We start from the raw sequence: 20,708 nt of genomic DNA, 5'->3' as shown, positions 1-20,708 counted from the left end.
GCTTGTAAAGTTAAGAACGGTAACATTAACTGATGCCAAGAATTGGCTCAAAGTAATGACCTCTGAGATTACTGAATTTAGCATGGTTGCCTTAATTTATCCACCACATGTTGGATCGGCCCATGATAGCCTTTTCCAATATGTTTAGATTGCAGCTTACAGTGACAAAAGCGTACCAAGGATTAGATTACTGTGGGACAAAACATTGATGTCTGAATGATGCAGCGGCACTGGGGTGGCGGCACCATTTGGATTCCACAAGCTGGCAAAATGTCTTGGGCTGGCACTGTGCACAATGTATTTTTGATTGTTCCATTATCATCATAATTTTCCACATATCCTATTACCTGATGACTACTAACTTATGACGTGGGTAGCGCTGTGGTCTAAACCACTGAGCCTAGGGCTTGCCGATCAGAAGGTCGGCGGTTCAAATCCCCGTGATGGAGTGAGCTCCCATTGTTCGGTCCCAGCTCCTGCCCACCTAGCAGTTCGAAAGCATTCAAAGTGCAAGTAGATAAATAGGTGCTGTTCTGGCGGGAAGGTAAACGGTGTTTCCATGTGCTGCTCTGATTCGCCAGAAGCGGCTTAGTCTTGCTGGCCACATGACCCGGAAGCTGTTCAGACAACACCGCTCCCTCAGCCTATAGAGCGAGATGAGCGCCGCAACCCCAGAGTCATCTGCGACTGGACCTAATGGTCAGGGATCCCTTTACCTTTAGTTTTACCACCTCCTTTAAAAAATTCTCCCATTTCAATAAGCATTGCTTTATGACTGCATTCCAGAGACCAGGGCATGAGAAGGGAAACAAAATGGTATAAATTTATTCTAAAAGGAAAACAGTAAATCTACATTTGGGTCTTGAAAGTTCAAAAAATTAGTTTCTAAAAGCTCACTTCATACTCATCAGAATTATTTGTTAAATTTGAAGTTTCATTCCGTTTAGCACTCATCACACCTGATTTCTGACCTGTCAACATGTCAAGAAGCTTCATTTACAAAAGTCAGCCATGCATTATTTCAACAGAATGGTGTGGGGTTTCCCCCCCTAACCAATAAATACATCTTTTTTGTTAACTCCAATATTATCCTTTGACAGAAAAGGGCCCAGAGAATAATTAACTTTAATAGCTCTTCTGTGAATAGAATGGCACAACAGGATAGCAAGTATAAATGAGCAAAATTTTAAACCTACCAAAAACTCACAAGAAACAAAAATTATAGGTTCGGCTTTGCTCTAGGGAAAATGTATATTTGCAATAAACGTATCAAATCCCTTAAAAAGTACACCCATTGAAACTTCATATTTAGTCTGATTTGCTTTCCAAATCATGTAGACAGCACAGTTGCATACAATCTTTAAACAAGTATACCACAGAGAATGTAGAGAGATTTAAGAGAGAAATAAAAACACGATCAGCTAGCTTGTAATCTTCTTTTCTCTTATTCTCCTACCTATAGTTGCATTAAATTGCCTGTTGAGAACAATAACATATTTGTGCTTTTATAGGTAGAATGATTTGTATTATGTAAAGATTTGGCTAACAGACTAAAGACACATTCACACTGAGCTGGATTACATGCTGTTAATAATTTTCTGGATGCTCTAGGGGACCCATAATTCTGGAAGACAAAGCTTAGCTTTTGAAATACACTCGGCAATATCACGGTAGACTTTTATTCAAGCTTCTAGAACCACAAAGATTCAATGTTAAAGTATCGTTTTTGTAGAAAACCTTTTGAAAACAACCTATCTAGGCAAGTTCAAAACCTGCTGGTGGAGTTCTGTTTTAAGGAACCATTTCCTGACCTTGAGCTGCAGATTTCCATGGAGACCCCAGCTGCTAATTTGAATGTTGGCAGTTTCTGCTTGTGTGCCAATTCGTTCATTATTCTCCATTCCTCACTTTAAATAAGGGCCTTTGTTGGGGTGTGTTTTTTTTAATGCATGTATGTTTCATTCACAGCTGCACTGGATCATGGGTGTTGAAGTTTTAAAGCTATATAAACTGTCACTCGTGTGTGTATACTTTGCTCAGTGTATTTGCAGGGGTAAAGAATAGGAAGCATGACAAACTATTATCAGAACACAGATGTTTTTGCTTTCTCATACAGTACATGTCTCGTTCAGAGGATGAAGGTATCTGAAAGATTAAAACACCACATATATACCATATATGTGCATAACGAGATGGAATTCTTTCAAATTATCATGGGGAAAATATATTTAACAAGCATTGCATACCATGTGATCATACCATAAAGGAACATGCAGGTGAGAGGGCCTGAACCCTCTCCCCTTCGCATATTCCCTTACCCAAAGATACTCTTCTTCCAGCTTGGCTCCAGTACCAGAATGATAGTGAAACTATGCTTCAAGAGACTGACTGTGAGGAGGTAGGCAGAGAATGTGGCTGCACACTGAAGGATAAGACCAGTAACAGCTAGCAAGCTGCCTTTCCAGGAAGCCTGGACATCAGGGATAGCTAATGTGGTGCCCTCCAGATACACCATAAGGTGAAGGGCAGGTAATAAATCAAAGTAAGAAGAATAACAAGGTCTAGGAAGATGGGAATTTTAGTGCAACAACATCTGAAGGGCACCATGCTGGGTACCCCTACTATACATCATCACTGATCTACTCATGGAAGAACTCAACAGCTCTCTAGAACACCATCTGAAAACAACTAGAGAAGGGCATTTTTCTGTAATTCCAGGGCTATTACATCTCCATATGCCAACATTCCTTTATTATGAATAAACATCTGCATAGGACAGTCTTCCTCAATTTGGCGTCTCCAGATGTTCTGGACTACAGTTCTAATCATCCCTGATAGGTGTATTCCTAAACCTCTGGAGGGCAACACGTTGGGGGAGGCTGGCATCAGTCATGTTAAGGTATCTGTTTTGGACTTGGTAACTCTTTATATACTGCACAATCGCTTGTGTTAAATTTGTTTAGTACCTGTCAGAATCAAATTAGAAGCCATGTGGTATAGATGTGTTCAAAGAGACATACTGCAGAATTAGCTATCTAGTAAAAATTTTATAAGTTTGCCAAACAAGTTCTCAATTGACTGGACATAGTAGGAATTCTTTTTTATGACCTTTGGTCTTCAGTTCTAATTAGTTGTCTGGTCCAAATTGCTTACAATGTAAACAATGACTGATAAATCCACATTGGCTTCAAGAATTTATTACATTACAACACAGCTGCCAACTGTCTAACTGTTTTAATAAAAAGCTATTTTCTAAGGTTTATGTTTTATTGCATGTATGACTCCCTTTATTGGTTAGCATTTTGGAGTTGTGGAAAAGGTTATGAATTTAGAAACTGACTGCATTCATATCATATTTAAAACTTAATGCTATTTTATTAAAGACATATGGGCCTCCAAAGTACACATATTAAATGTCATGTAAGAAAAGTAGCAGTTTAAATCATGGTCAAATTCATTTTTGACATGACTCATGAGGCTTCCCAAGATCTGAACTATTTCTTTGTAAATCTGGCAGTTTAACCACACTCATAAATCATTTTCAAAGCACATTATTTCTTAATTTTAGTGCATTAGAAAGCATTTGGCCTACACAGTGAACTGTTTGTAGCAGTTATGTGATCTAACTTGTACATTTATCCATGCAATGCTGTAGGAGGAGGAGGAGGAGGAGGAGGAGGAGAAAGAGTCTCCAGGTTTTATTTTAATTTTTAAAGCACAGTATTTACTTCCTTTCTTCCTTTCCCTTAAACCTATGTAAAATAATTCCTGGCTGAAACAGAAATTCTAGCATACTGAACAGAAAAGAATGACTCCTATCCATTAATTTTCAGACTATATATTAGAAACACAAAAGCAGTAGCAATTTAATACTTTAGATACCCATAGTAAACTCTTCAGAAGCAGGAAGAACTATAGATTGCAAGTCTTGTCAAGCTCCACGAAAAATTACATTTCAGCAAACTGAAGAAGTAACCAATCTTATACTTGGGTCATGATATCTTCATGACATGGGTAATAATACATGTGCATGAACATATGATGGTTGCACATCGTCCCAATAAGGGCACACTCTTGTTACAGGTACACCTAATAAATAGCCAGGGCAGGGCAAAAATCCGCAGATGAAGAAGAGGAGGAGGAGGAGTTTGGATTTGATATCCCCCTTTATCACAATCTGAAGGAGTCTCAAAGCGGCTCACATTCTCCCTTCCCTTCCTCCCCCACAACAAACACTCTGTGAGGTGAGTGGGGCTGAGAGACTTCAGAGAAGTGTGACTAGCCCAAGGTCACCCAGCAGCTGCATGTGGAGGAGCGGAGACGTGAACCCGGTTCCCCAGATTACAAGTCTACGGCTCTCAACCACTAGGCTACACCACACTGGATCATTTTGCCACAATATTCATTGTTTTATTATTATCTCACACTGAGCAGCCTTTGGGGCATGGAGCAGTAGGATCAGATGAGAGCAAGGTCAAGGCAAAGTGACCTGGCAGCAGCAGGAGTATTTGATTGGCTCCACAGATGTGCTCATGTCCCCCCACCTTGCTGCCCCCCTACTCTACTCCACCCTTTCCTGTTAAGAATATGCAAGTGCTGTTGTTAGGAGGCTGATGCCACCCTCTCCATCACTCCTGTTGGCTTTTCTCAGCCTTTTAAGGTTCTGTTATTGTTCTTGCTGCTGTCTGCAGCAGCACCAACAGTGAGGACCACCATCCTTGCTTCAAAAGCCATTTCTCCCCACAGTGCCCTGTAACAAATCCTACATTTGTGGGATTGCGAGGGAACCAGATAGGAGCTAGTTTGCTAGACACGTGATTTGTCGTAAACAGGGGCGGAGCAAGGGGGCGGGGGGACCGCCCCGGGTACCACCCTGGGGGGTGACACTCATGGCGGGGCCCCGCCCCCGCAACCAGCGCCTCCAAAGCCGAGCCCTAAAACATTGCTTGGCGCACGGCGGCGGCTTGACTTGCTTACTTGCTTGGCCGGCTGCCGACGCCTGCTTTCCTTTTTTTTTTAAAGGGCTTTTTTCAGCGCTCAGCTGCCAAGGCCAGGGGCGGGCCAGTGAGGAGGGGTGTCATGCCACGCCAGCCAGGGGTGTCACACTGGCTGGCGTGGCATGACACCCCTCCTTGCTGGCCCGCCCCTTGCCTCTGCGGCTCCGCCCAGGCCAGCACTGAAAAAAGTCCTTTAAAAAAAGAATAAGGAAAGGAAAGCAGCTGCCAGCCGAGCAAGCAAGAGGCTGCTTTCCTTTCCTTTTTCTTTTTAGGGGCCTTTTTCAGCGCTTGGCTGGGCAGAGCCGCACCATACGCAGAATTCCACACATGCGCACTCTGTACCAGGTGCTGTATAGGCGCCGCCCCGGGTCCCGGGGGGTGACAAAAAAAATGTCGCCCCCGGTACCCTCTGGGCTTGCTACGCCTCTGGTCGTAAATACTGCTGCCACCAGAGCCAGCAGCAATCTATTTTAAAAATGGAGAGACTGCCACTGCTGTCAATGGTGAGCTCCCCAACCTGTGTGTGAATTTTACTCCTCTCCAAAAGCAAATGGGATGGTAAACTGGGGGCGTCTATTTCACTGCAACACAATTGGTGGGAGGCTGAAATGTTAGAAAATATTATCATTTCTAATACTATATAAAAAAATTAAGGTATCAAAGTAATTACTAAAATCGACAGAGTTTATTGTCAGGAGTGCACAGGAGGGAGGGGCTGTACTGGGAGGAAAAGATCCACTGGGGAAAATTTACCAACTAATTCCAGAAAGGCAGACATATTTTAGTCTCTTCCAATGACCACTTAACAAACACATTCCAAACAGCTTTTGGAGAAAGCAACCTCCAGTAATTTTAAACTGCCAAGGTATAAGATCATTACAAAGAAGTTGGATTATTGCCAATGTTTTAGGATTAAACACCTATGACTCTGACATAAATGCAGAATGGGGCTGTTAATGGCTACAAATGGTGTTAATGGCTACAAATGGTGGGGACCCTGATTCCATGACTCACAGAAATAAAGTAGGAAGTCTAGCTCCTGAGTTTTGTAGAAGCAGGAACATTTAGAGTTTCCATCAGAACTGAATAAGCTGGTACCATATTTTACACTGGCTGTTATAGTGCCTATGCTGGTAGGTAGACATATTGTCCTAATGAGAGAACTCATGTTTTAATCCCACTCTGTCAATTTCTGAAAGCTGGATGAAGGAGAAGACTCCCTTTAGATAGTAGACTGTGGCTTGCTGGCTTGTGTGATCCTTTACACCAGCAAAAGGAAACAGTGGCTTGTAGTTTTGTAGTGCCCCACTTAAAACTCACAGCAGATACCTTAGACTATTAGAAGGAAGCAACTTGGCCGGATTAAATGAAGGATGGCAGCTTTAAACAAATATAGAGGGTTGCTTATGGTTATTGAGAAAGGAGGAAGAGACACTGCCAGCATAGTGTTTCCCTAACATCCCCCACCCCTCACAAATGGGCCATTGGCAAATATCTCTCTCTCTCTCTCTCTCTCTCTCTCTCTCTCTCTCTCTCTCTCTGTTTTTCATGAGTTAGGATGCCCAGGTAAGGAGAGAGATACGTTTGTATTTTTTGCACAATACACAGAACCACCTTAAGCCACCCAAGCTTTGCTCTGGGCCCCTTCTGGGCCCCATCTTTGCCCATGGACTAGGAGCACCTCCCCTGCCACCTTCCCAAAGCCTGCCTAAATTTGAGAAGGCAGTGTAAGGGCTCTTGCGATTCTGGCGCAACCCTGGTACAGTGGTACCTCCGGTTACGAACGCTTCTGGTTACGAGCTCCGCTAACCTGGAAGTAGCTGCTCCTGGTTGAGAACTTTGCCCCAGGATGCAAATGGAAATAGCACACTGGAGGCGTGCTCGCTCAGCGGGAGGCCCCATTAGTGAATGCGCGCCTCAGGATGAGAACGGTTTCAGCTTCAGGACGGACTTCCGGAACGAATTAAATTCGTAACCAGAGGTACCACTGTATTGCGTTGCCAGAGACGCCAGTCTTCCTGGCACAGGGGACCTGGGACCTGGAGAGGTGGTGTCAGGTAAGGGCACAGCTTTTTGCACTCCCAAACCTACATGTCCAGACATATGGCAACCCTAGGACTACTTCATAATTTTTCTGTCATAGCAATTACAATGTACTGCACTAGATGCTGCATGGTTTTCAACTGTATTTTTACAGACATGCCGTGGACCACTAGTGGTCTGTAGAACCCCTGGTCTAAATGTTCGAAAGCAGCAGCATCTATAAAGGTGAATTTAAAGCATTTTAAAAAGACCTTCTAAATACAGACAGATTTTGGACCATAGTGAAGCTGTGCTGAGCTCCAGCACAAATTAAATCATGATTTCAGCCTAATGGCCCATGCCGCTGTATTATTTATTTATTTCTAGCAGCAGTGTAGTCAAAGGAGGAACGAGTAAGGAGAAAAACCACCCCTGTCAAAGATGCCTTTTTAAACCAATAGGCCAGAAAAAGCAAGAGAATGCTCCCCAGCATCTATAAAAGTTTCCAACTCAAGTCTTTGTCACTGGGCTGAAAATCTAAGGGACCTGCTCCTGTGAACTGAAGATCATTCTCTATAATACTCCCCCCTCTACCTTAACCAAACAGAGCTTTGCCAGAGTCATTTTGGGGTACACTTCCAACTAAGACCATGGGAATCATAGATATTGGCTGGCTGCAACTACTGCAATTGTGCTGAACTATCCATACCATCATTCCCACCTATCATACACTATTCTCCCCCATCCATATATGCCAGCAGCCATGGCACTGCTGGTGAAAAATAGCTGGAAAGACAGAAAACCCAGGAAGGATACCAGCTGTTCTCTTTTCCTTTTGTATACCAGTTTTGCTTTAAGTGTCCTGATACCTAATTTAAGTGGCACTGATAAAAACCAGAAGGCTCATACTCAGAAGTCAAACTTCCAAGATGTATATCAGTAACAAAGGACATAAAGAGTTGGAAAAATGTATATATTTATCTTAGGGTTCAGAACTGTATATTAAGTTTTCTTTTAATGTTCTTAGGCCCATAAACTGATTGCTGCTTAGAAGAAAGAGTCCTTCTGTTTAACACATTTTTGCTACAGTGCCCCAAATGAATCAGCCAGAATTAAAAGCAATAAAGCGCAGCATACTCTTTAATACTTCTCCCCCATCCCTTTTTGTGGCCCATTCATGTGAAATAAAAGCAAAGGGCGAAAATGTGGTAATTGTTTTCCAAACCAAGTTCCCTGGATTTCACAGGGATCATTTCAAACGTCTTCTGCTGCCTTTATCATCATTACGTTACAGAATTTTTGTGGTGGAATACTTATAAAATATAAAAGATTATTGGAAAACTATTATGAGCAATACCGGAATCTGCAGTAGAGACAGGAAGAGTGTTTTGTTTTTCTACACTAGTTTGGACTTTCTTGTGGGTTTCCCTAAACCACAAGTGAGGCCCACCCGCTTTCGAATGCCCTCACTTTTATGTTATGTGAAAACACAAGGAAGCCCAATTGCACAAGTGGAAATTTTAATACACTCGCTGAATCAACAAGGATGAAATTGCGGAACAGAAGCCTATCATTTTGCCTCCAGTGAATCCATTGGAATATTGTCTTGTGCGTGAATTTTAAAAGCAGCTCAAAATATTAATAATATAGGCAGCTCTCAACTTATGCCGGCTTAAGTTTCAGGGATAGTGCTTTGAGCCAAAACAGAGTACAGTCAAAATATATTGGGTTCAATGGCTGGCGGGATTGGCAAAGTTCTGCCCCCCCCAAACACCCGCCCCATATATATATACACACACACACACACACACACACACACACACATATATGCCAAGCGCATTGCTGAATGCACACAAGCTAAATGTGCATAAGTTGTGAGTTACCTGCATCACATAATAAAGTAATAGTGTCTGTAACATAAGGAAACATTTGAGAAATCTTAACTCCTGACATTGCAAGTCCTTTTTCTGTTTCAGTTTGCCTACAGACTGGGTGGACCTATCCCAGACTGACACTCTACAGCATGTAATATAGGGAGGAGAAGCACATCATGCAATCCTGTGTGTATTTTCACCTGTGAAATGTTGGGGTGGGGAGTGCTGTTTCACCAGATAAATTTGTGATTAGCAAAGTGAGAACAGGAAAATCTATTGGTTTACTCTGCAAGAGACCACCCTTCATCCATTTAAAAGCCAAGAGGACAATTATTATTATTATTAATAATAATAATAATAATAACCAAATAGGTTATCAAGAGTTCAAAATATACCTCAGCAGGTGAAACATATGAAATGGTGCCCAAGAGCAATAATAAATGCAAATGTGCATATGTACTAAGGCAGAGACTTAACTTCTAGAGGAGTAGTTCTAGAATCCCCCCTATCTTACACAGCGGACTTGAAAGCTTTACAATTGCTGGGGGTCTCGACGGTCTACTTAACAAACTCCCCACCCCCACAAGTCAAAGCCCATACACAATTCATCCTTTAATAGCCAATCTTGCTTTTCCTCATGGTACAGTCAGTACTTGCCACATGACAATGACGGAGGCAATTCTGATGCTCAGAATCACCTGTGCTATCAGCAGGGGTACATTGAGGAGAAGGAGAGTTGAACATAACCACAATTATTTATGTATTTATTCCTCTTCTCTCAACCCCTCATTCCCCCCCCCCCCCGTTCATTTGTATTCATTTGCTTCCGGTATGGAAGCAAATTTCACCTCCAAATAAAACTGTTTGCGGTGCAGTAGTGTGATTTCATCACATGATGGAATATTCTTTCCCACGTCCAAACTTCATGCACACAGAAAACTGGATGGCAGTGGGAGGGAGGAAGCATACAAGGTCAGCCATCTCTCAGATATGCTAGCACATGTATAGCGATAGACAGGAACCGTTTTTTCTGTGAGAGGATGGAGCATTCCATCATGGGAGCTACCACCAGCAGTTCTGAAGTGCTTTGCCCCTGACGTGTGAGAAGTAGGCCACAGTTATATTAGTTTCCACATTAGAAGAGCTTCTCTGTAGTAGCAGTGTTACTACTATAAACACAGAATGCAATCCAGAGCACATTATGTATGCCTGGGGCCCAATTTTATATGACTGCATGCTTTAACCCTTTGAGTCAGAACAGTGGTCTATCTAGCTCACTAATGTCTGCACTGACTGACAGCTCTCTAGGGTTTTGAACAAGAATCTCTCTCAGCTGGAGTTGCCAGGGACTGCACCAAAACTGGAGAATTTCCCAGTGTGCTCTAGTACTAAGCTGCAGTTTTTCCTCTCATGGGAGAAATATAATCATGTTAATGGTGATTTGATAAATTCATAATTCTCCTGAACATGTAAAAGCCCCTTTGCCTTCAGTATACAAGAGGAAAATCCAATATTTTCTTGAAGCTTTTTGTACACGGGTGCTAAGCCCATGCTTTACCTCTTTTGAGAACTCCACAGAAAAATAAAACAAAATAGATGCTCTCTCTGTTCTCTGTCTCCACGCCCACCCTGCAGCTGAACATCCAAGTCCTTCCGGTATTACTGTACAAGATTTGAACAGAATAAGGGCACAGCTCTAAATAATTATGTCAAAGAAATGACAACTGTGCTCTTTGCAGGAGTAGGGATGAATAATTACAAGGCTGGGACATAATTAAGCAATTTTGGCTGTCGTATTCTTGAGCTGTCATTTTGATGTGAAGAGCTGTCAAGCCCAGCAACATGCTTTGCACTGGACAGGCATCTTCCACTTTGATCTACACTTACGCCAGCAAAATGAGGTCATGGTTTGGTCATTAAATGAAGCTTCCTTGTCTGGCACGATGCCCCTTGCCCAGCCAGGCTTACAAGATTTTTATTTCAAAAAAAATCAAGCATGAGACTACATTCAATATTTTGACATCTCTAAATATAAACATCACTGGGTAATGAAGTTCAGATCGCTTTACATGGCGAGACAGAACAGAGCGTCGCAATGTTAAGCTGTTTTCTAATGAATGACTGTATCTTCCCTGTAACGACAGTCCCATCACAAACAGACTTTAAGCAACAAAAGATGAAATGAAGCAAAGCAGAAGAAAGCAGCATTCTGTTGCGAAAAATAAAAAAAACTAGAGGAAGGCAGGGAGTTAGACAAAATTAAATATTTATGATTTCACGAAGATTGGTGATTGCTAGCTCCTTGTGCATTTGAGTAAACATAAGCTAGCTGGATGAAAATATCCTGCCTTGAGTCTCATTTCATGTGTTGTTTTCAGAAGGGTAACTTGCTCTCTAAAGATTTTTATGTCAAGCATGAGATGAAAGCAATTCCCATGGAACTTTCTCTGCCACCCACCCCCACCCTATCGTCCATTGTTTCCTTCTGCTGAATAAGCTGTTTATTTCCAGTTTATCATTATGGAAGAAAGTTAACCTCACATTTAGATTTCTCTCTGGGGAAAAAAGGTCTGATGGGAGTAGCACAATTCAAAGGAAAGTAATTCCATGTCATATCACCTAATATTTTCAACAACATTCATTTCCCTTTGGTGACTGTAGTGTGCATCACCCCTCATTGGTGTGTGTAAAATATGTATGTATGTATGTATGTGCGTGCGTGCGTACATACATACATACATACAGAGATTTATATATGCTGTGGTTAATGTGAATTCAATTAGCAATGTGCATAAACTCCAGTCATTTTACCATCACATGAAGGCACAGAGCAGGTACACACACAATGGTATTATGATTAGGAGATTCCATTCATTGTGCGGCAGCAGTTGTTCATTTATAAAGCATCTTTTTCTAGAAAAATCCCACTGCATGTTACTCTATTATTTCTTCTGGTAATCTCTATCATTAAGGGTTACTTGAGCTGGTTCTGTGGTGCTGCTTCCTAGGCAAAGACAGACCCGGTGATGCAGCTCTGTCCCTCCCTTCCCTTCCCTTCCCTTCCCTTCCCTTCCCTTCCCTTCCCTTCCCTTCCCTTCCCTTCCTGTGCTTCTTCCTGCAACTAATCAGACAACCCCACCCTAAACCTCTGAGTGACATCTCCCGAGAATCAATGTGCCTCAAGGTGAGACCAAAGGCCCCACCTCTAAGATAGTGAGTTGTGCCGCCATTGACCAATGGTTCCATAGACAGGCAGAAGCATTATGTTGGGCTGGGTTAGGGCTGCGCCTGTCAATGAGGACAGTGGGATGGTGGCACTTTATGCTTGAGCCAAAGTCCCACCAGCGCTTTCTGTTCAAGACACTCAGCCAAGGACAGAAGCTCTTGTAAGCTCAGGAACGGGCATTGGCCAAGAACAGAGGCTGAGGGAGGCGGGGTGCTATGGAGGTTAAGAATGTGAACTGTGAGCCAGAATCTCATCCACTGACCCCCTTCTTCCCTTCCTATCTGAGCTTTTTCCGGTGGAATGCGCTGGAACACAGTTCTGGGACCTGTTTTCTAGAAAGAAAAAAAGCACTGTCTTTAGCTATGGTGCTGAGCAGACTACAAGCATGGGCTTGGAGAGAAGCAGACTAAGTCAAGTGATGCTGTGATGAGCTGCCCAGATGGTGATACTTAGATCACATGTGGCTCATACAACAGGGACAGAAGATACCTTGGTTAAAGCAGACTTTGATATGGAACCTTTGGTATAGCATCAAATACTGGTAGGGCACATGACTTATAGCAGATTATAAGACTTAATATTGCTCATGCTTCGCAAAAGCCACCTTTTCAGTGAGTGTTTGCACAATTAAAACTTCATTGTGTAAAGAGTTTAAAATGTATGCCTGAGCATTTGTACATACAGATGTTGTGCACCAAATTCATTTTCATAGATTCCAATCCCCTCTATTGTTCCTTAGGATAAACCAATATATGGGTAACATATAATAAAGTATAATAATAATAATTCTACTGCACACCAAGAAGCATTTGCTCATGACATCCAACATGTTTATAGAAGGGAATATATTATGCTAGGTAAGACCTAGTAATTCTGTAGCAAGCAATTTTAGAAAGGCCTATCTCAATGTTAAATTTGTACCTTGCACTAAAAGGATTGGGGAAATAAGTATATGTTTTAGAATAAGATTTAGCGGATAACTAATTCAAAAATTATACAGCTTGGGACATGGAACTGAATTACTAGAACAAAGCATCAAGACGTGATACTATCTTCATGAATTGAAACACCTTGGTTAAGATAATGGATAGATAACTGAACAATGCAGAATTATAGCTAAATAAAAGCACATTTCTGAAATTTTTTTTGATTGGGCCAAGACACATGTCTATTTCAAATAATATAACTACCAGCAGCATTAAAGTAAAATATGGATATATTTATAAAGAGTAATATAGTATGAGAACGATTACAAACAGATGACAGAATAAACATAAGGTTTTTTATGTGTTCAACTGTTGCATTTTACAGGATTTAGCAAAGGAGGAAGCCTTTCATAAGAGCTTCAAAGTAAATTCTTTCATATATTACAGATTGCATTGTAAGAGTTGAAATAGCTAAAGGCTCTAGTAAACAATGTGTCAAACCAATCTCCAAATAAGAACTGTTAAAACTTTAATAGTTATAAAATGAACAGCTCTGAATTAATTTGTTTTCTAGTGCAAACATACAGCCGATAACAAATGTATCTAGCTACACTTCTATGCCCCCAAATGCAGTTTACTTCTGCAACTGCTATATTGCTCTTTAGGATAATTGGATATCTGCAATATTTTTTGCCACATATATTATAAAATAAACTAGTATGTAAGAAGTTGCTAGATGAAACCCATGACTGAGTTTTAGATAGCTAATAATTCCAAGAGCAAAAATACCGATCTATGCAGATTGTGTGGTAATGCACTGATGTACATGGATAATGTGTGCTGTTGTTGTTTTTTTCAGAGTAAACAACACTCACTTTGCCCAGTTTGAGAGCCACTGATGCAGAAAGCTTGACTATAAAATCCCCAACTGAGTAATTCTTTCTCCACCATCAGCTCACCACAATATTATCAAACTTGGAGTCTTCTCCCCAAGGTTATCTTCTGCACAAGCCCTGTTGAAATCCAAGATTCCCACCACTGGTTTGGGAAGCAGGGCACAGATGAGCTTAGCTGCCATCCATAACTATCCTGTTGTTTCATATGAAACAACAGGATAGTTTAATGTGGTTTTCCCCAAACCAATCCGAATTTGGAAAAAAAGAGCCACATTGTACTTTAAGCTGGTGATGTGTACACACTAAGTTGGATCCAAAAGTGCTCCGTGTGATGAGAAAGGCAATTCCACTGGTCCATGGTGCCTCCTCCCAAATTTCTATCTCCTGTTGTATTCCCAGCTCCCAATAATGGAATTGAGGGGTGTGGAAGGACGGGGTGGGAAAGCTCCACTGTAGGAGCAAAATTCAACCCACACTTCTCTGCACCCATCCTTAAGTATCACATTTGTTTATATGCGAGACTTTCCCAGTGAATATGACCACTCTGTCAAATTACTTCATAGATTAAAGGTTAATAAATTAAAGGTCACCAAGCACAATAAGATAGACACAAACAAAAGAGAAGAAAACTGAGGCCTTCATTGCTGTACAGAACAAATGCCACAGTACATATGTCACAAAAATTGTCTCTGCACGTAACATACCAAATGCTTGCTGACATGCTTCAATTCTTTAAGTTACTAAGCAGGACACTCTCTCACAAGTGCAGTGACAAGGCTTAAAAAGCAAACTTAAGAAATGTTCATGTTTTGACTGCCACCTAATATCAGTTACCTGACATCCAGGAGTATATTCTGCAAAAAGCGTAGAGCTGGCTTACTAAAAATTGCTTCAGCAGTAAGATTCTAGATCTGAAATGTTAAGATCAATAAACATTCCTACAGCCTTCATTCAGTCACTTACCTTTGTATCCACAGGCTTCACCACTTTCATAAAAGCACCCCTCAAAATGGCTTCCTCACGTTCACTTCTGCCAACTTTCCGAGAATCCAGAAACCTCAAGTTGGTTAATTTGTGCAGAACAAAATACCTGTTTTAAAAACAAACAAACAACCCTTTAGGTTAAGAATTTCCATTGACCTATGACTAGGAATGGAAGGATTTGCCCATTTCATTTCTCTCTGTTTCTCATTTTTCCATTCTTAAATTCAGCTCTCCATATTTTGCAGCAATTTGCAAAATAACAATAACAATAATAACCAAATCCTAATGCAGTTACAGGTAGCCATGTTGGTCTGCCATAGTCAAAACAAAATATAAAATGAAAAAAAATCCTTCCTTTTTTATTCTTTATTTAGATATAAATTTAACAATTTCACAACGAATTTAAAAACATTTCACAGAAACAAATACAAAGGAATAACAACAACCACAAAAGCAAAAAAACAAAACAAAAACAAACCACATGAAAGCTCATACCAATAACAAACTTAGTTGGTCTCTAAGGTAGTACAGTACTGGAAGGAATTTTATTATTATTTTTTATTTTGTTTCAAATCCTAATGGAAATTCATCAGCATTTTAGTATGAATTTCTCCCAATAAACACAATTTTATGTAATGTTTTGAATAATGTACCCATTTTGCAAGCAATTTCCCCTAATATAATTAATTCATGTGTTATTTTCACTACTATCTGCATGTTTATGCACACTTTCCACTACCAGATGCATTTTTGTAAACAGTGTTTTTGGCTGGAGAACTGCATCACAAAATTCAGACACGTGCAAATTTTGGAGGATCGCTGTGTTTCAGTTTGCATATTGGTTTAGAAAGTGTGACTTCGATATATTCAGTTTTGCATGTATACTGAACTGAGCTTCTCCTCCTATGACACAATAGTCTCAATTCAAAGGACATAAAATAACCCTACAGCTTCAAGAACTATTTCTCCAACATATCAGCTGTTTTCTACAATTATGCACTTCAGTTCTGTCTTTTTGTGATTCATATCAGTATTCAAACTCTAGCAAAACAATAGAAAAGGTTTGAGTCTATAGACTGTATCTTATTTCAGGACTCTGCATCTTGCATGTATGGAACCTATTTTCATTTTGCATGTACCAAGGCTCTTTCAGACATGTTAAATGCATATAAGGGGCAGGGACAATGGGCATTCCCTCTCTATGAATGTTCAGAGTAATGTTGGAGCAATGCCAATAGCTATAAGCTACCAACATGCTGCGTTACCTGAGGAACACTTAGCTGGTATTGGTTAACACTGATAGGCTTATATATGACAGAAGCGGGGCCACAATGAGAATGCTGTACCCAGTTTTGGCCAACCATATTCAAGGGGAATTATTTCAAAGTACAGCCACTTTTGAACAAGCAAGATAAGCAAGTTCTTTAGTTTAGGAAAATGAAAAAAGTGAAACCAGACAAAATCCTGCTCCCACTGTGGAACAAATGCAAGTTACTTAATTGGCATAGAGCTTTGCAACTGGTCACAATGTGCTGTCAAGGCTTCCTCCTCACTAATTTGGGGGAAAGCCTGAAATATTCAGCTCAGTTCTCAGATCATATCTGCTGGTCAACATGGCACTGATGCAATGGTGGTACTGTGGTTTTTTGGTTTTTTTAAATACCATCACAGCCATAGAATAAACCCTAACATAGATGCCCACCCATATTTGTTCAGCTTTGACCCAAGTCTCTTTTTACCATTGCTGTAACCAATCATGTCATCTCCTCAAAAAAAGGGCAAAACAGATCCTGCAATCTACCTATTGACAAGTGTGACTGGGAGCTAAAATACATCACTGGGTCCATGGAAAATCTGATTTTTTCTACAGTGCATAAGCCTGGGTGGTGTGTGTGAACACGTGCTGATCTGTAGGTGGCTGGATGATGCTTGTTCCTTTAAAATGTACAATTCTATTTTTAAAAAATATTTGCTCTCTGTTGCTCTGTTTGTCTGATTTAACATACTAGAATATCCTGAAGAATCTAGCATTTTTATTCATGCATGATAAATTTGTGCATTCAAATTACGACAAATGAGGATGTGATATAACTTTAAATGGGTACAATATCAGTTTTACTTCTTCTTCTTCTTTTTAGCTCCTAGATAATTTTTTTCACTGAGATTTGGTACAAGATAGAAAGCAACCCTAGTGGTTTTTCACCCCACTAGCCACTCTCCCCAATTAAATATAGTGGACCCACCTCACAGCATGCCCATTAAACAAATTTCTACAATTTACCGCAAGCTATCTTGTGTGAGAGAAATGTTAGTGATTTCAAGTCTCAGGCAGGAGTTGATCAAACAATAAAAAGTTTTATTTACAAAAAGAAGAGGTTTGTGAAACAAAGTTGGGTCTGGAAATGCGTTCTTTCAGGTATAAGCTGACTTATTACTTAAAATAAATATAAAGATGCCACAGGCTTAAACACAGTGGTATATGCACAGCTTTTCTTAAAACTTCAGTTGCTAAAAATCAGTTGGTACACTTCAGAGAGATGTTCAGGTTTGTAGAATAGGTGTTAAAATGCTTAACTCGGTTTTCTGTTACTTCACTCTCAGTCCTTTACTTAGTTGTGACAGGCATTACAGTTAAATAATTTTGACACAGCACAGCTTCCTTCACAGCTTAATACTTTGGTTCAAGAGCGAGGGGCACTTTTCATCAGTTACCCTCTCTCTTAGCAATCCCAATCCTGAGGTATTTCCAAATAGTATAACACACACAGAGGATCACCTCAACCCTTTTTACTGTTTGGGAGTCATCTTTACCTAGAACTCTCCCCTCCTGGCTAGAAGGAGACTGCCAGTAGTTCAACTCAAATCAGAACCAGTTCACCCCTCAGTCAAATCCTACCCTAATCTCCACCTCTCATTTCACCTGTCAAACTCAATCCTGTCTAACAACTCAAATCAACTCTCTCCCTCAGAAACTGCTCTTTTTATATTCCCTCCCAAAGTTCTGTCTCCACTCCCCTCTCTGACTGGCTGTCTATGTAGCCAATCAGAGAGAGGCTCCAGCACTCTGGTGGAATTTCCAGTCTGGCTCTGCTGTCCGTCACAGGAAGCTTCTCACAGACATTCTCACATGACTAATGGAAATATTCTCCTCCTGGCAGGGTAGGGTTCCCATCCATTTTTGAGAAAAGAATCTAGAGGCTCATTCTCTGGAAAACGAAGAGGAAAGCAAAGGAGTTTATGGCACAGCAAAATTCCCTGCACCAGAGAAGGATGCTCATGATACAAAGCAGTTTGCAGGATGACAGAAGTCAAAGTTTGGGCAAAACATTTGAAGGATATCTCAGGAAAGGTAAAGAGAGTGGCAACAGTTTTCAGCGGAGGTTCACACATCCTAGGTTTTTATGTGAGGCACAACCGAATCAAAGTTAAGGTTCATAAGATGAGAGAAAATAACTGCCTTGCCACAGGGAACGCAGTAGATTCAAAATTGCTTTTTTCCCTCCAGCTTCCTCTAACATTTTGGCAAAAAAGCTGGAGCTTGGCTAGCCAGACACCCACCCACACAGCTTTATTCACAAAAAGCTGAAAAAGCATGGCACAGCATGGCATGAATCAATGTTTGAAAAAAATCCCAGGAAGGTGATAATATCAACTCATCTCAAGTACTTGCTATTTACAGCCAGTCACCCAGATATGAAACAGACTTAGTGGAGACGGAGAGAGGAAGCGCCAGATCCTTTCCTGGCAGGAAACAGAAAGGTGATTAATAATATTTCCCACAAATGCCAAGTTTATATAGACCATCGTTTTAGTAATCAGACTGAGGCCCTGTGGCTTGTCGAAGAGGCAACCTCACATGTCCAAATTATACGGGAAATGTTCAGGTTCAAAATATAAAGGACTGCCATTTATATGTCTGAACTCAATGGAATAAGCTGTATGGAAAAGTAATAAAATCCCTTTCCTTTTTTTTTTAAGGCACAGACTAGTTGAGACTAGTTTGCCACCAGTTGCAGAAGCGATGGTAGCCGTGCTTTTATGAATTATTCTTTCAACAACAAGACAAAACAAAAGAGAGAGACAAAGGCCACACCTTGCTTTGTCTGAGGCTTGTAAAATCTTAACGAAATGGAATATGCTTAGTGCTATGTGTTAAAATCCATCAACAAACTGAATGCAAACCCACAACCAAGAGTAATGGTACTAAAAATTGAGAGCCCTCTTTAGGAAGCATAACATGTTCAAAGCTAGACAATTTGTTAAGAGTAGCTGGATGTCTGGGGATAATGAAATATTCTCAAACACATCTCCAACTTCCCTGGCTGCCCTTTCAACCCCCTGTGAGCCTCTGACGGCCCTTATCTTTCAGTGGAAGAGAATACTTCCATCTTGTATTACTGGCAGAAAAGCTCAGAGGACAAGGGGCTCTTTCAAACAAAGACATGAACAGAAGGAAACAATATGTCAAGAGCAAAGCTCAAGTGGAGTAAAAACACCCATCTAAGTGCAGGGTGAAAAAAGATTAATATTCAGGTGCAGAAAACATCACTATTAGAAAATCAGCAAATGTTTCATGATCAAGTGAAAGATGCCATCAAGAAGCAGGCGGCCACAAAAATGACAACAGACTCGAGCAGTGCTGTCTCATCTCCCTGCCAGTTTTGGACTGAAGCCCTAAACGTCAGTCTTGCATAGCCTCCATCTAAGAAAGCCTAAATTTGTAGCCAAATGGTCTCGGCAGAAAGGGGTTTCCACACACCCCTTTCTGTTTAACGTTTCTAGAATTCGTTCCTCAAAGAAAGGGAACATGCAGCTCCCCCCTCATGGGGAATGGGGGGGGGAGCGAGATGAGAGCCATATGGATCATATGACAGAAATCTTCCTTCCCCCATCATCTTCGCAGTGCAGATGTTGTATAGCAGAGGATGATGAACTATAAAAGGCAATCTGCAGCAGGCATTAAAAGCTACCCTGTCATCAGTGCTGAAACATCACAATAATGATGCCATTTTGAAGAACAGTCAGATTAAATCCTTGCCACTCAGATTCCTTTCATCAGAGAGAAATAGGGACAGATGGACGGACACACACACACACCCCATTAAGCACTCTCTGATGAACTATATATGCTGTAGAACAGCGTTTCTCAACCTTGCGTCCCCAGATGCTGTCAGACTACAACTCCCATCATTCCTAGCCAGCATGGCCAGAGGTCAGGGATGATGGGAGCTGTTAGTTCAATAATATCTGGGAACCCAAGGTTGAGAAAGGCTGCTGTAGACCAAGGATAGCCAACATGGTGCCCTCTGGAAGTCATGCCCAATCTGCTCAGGTTAACCCTTTCATGCACACAAGTGTGAGTCAGTAACTTTCTATTACAGTACAACAGTTTTTCGAAAGATGGCAGATTGCTTGTTTGTTTGTAAGGGTTTGGTGGGTAGTGGCTGGCTTGCTATGTATGTCTCTTACGCTTGCTTTCGTTTTATTGGTGCTGGTGTTTTCACTTTTTTGGGTCATTTCCAGCTAATCAGTAGTGACAGCAAACCCTGCTTGCCATTAAACCATCAGGAGTGAATGTTGAGGCTCCTGGTGCTTCCTGTAGCCATGTATTTAATGGCATAGGATGTCAGGTGTGGGGAGCTGGGTGTAGCTTTAGAGAAAATATCTTAAATGCCAAACTAGGGCCTCCAAATTGCCAGAGACTCCCCACCACCGCCAACAAGCACTAGAAATAAAAATGCAGAGAACACCCACAGCCACCTCACTATGATAAGGTAAGCTCA

The 20,708-nt window shown here is 41.1% G+C and overlaps 1 protein-coding gene across 2 annotated transcripts in view; it reads right to left on the bottom strand.

Annotated features, from left to right (window-relative positions):
- The window catches only part of LRMDA (leucine rich melanocyte differentiation associated), a 734,571-nt gene that overhangs the window by 302,624 nt on the left and 411,239 nt on the right, over positions 1–20,708 (bottom strand). For both annotated transcript variants that reach the window (XM_033148675.1, XM_033148676.1), the window contains exon 5: positions 14,905–15,031. In XM_033148675.1, the coding sequence (XP_033004566.1) occupies positions 14,905–15,031 (127 nt within the window). The remainder of the gene's footprint in view (positions 1–14,904; positions 15,032–20,708) is intronic.

The sequence above is a fragment of the Lacerta agilis genome, chromosome 5 (genome assembly GCF_009819535.1).
Source record: "Lacerta agilis isolate rLacAgi1 chromosome 5, rLacAgi1.pri, whole genome shotgun sequence".
NCBI lineage: Eukaryota > Metazoa > Chordata > Lepidosauria > Squamata > Lacertidae > Lacerta > Lacerta agilis.
Note: the sequence above shows the minus strand (reverse complement) of the source record. Positions and strands in the feature narration are given on the sequence as shown.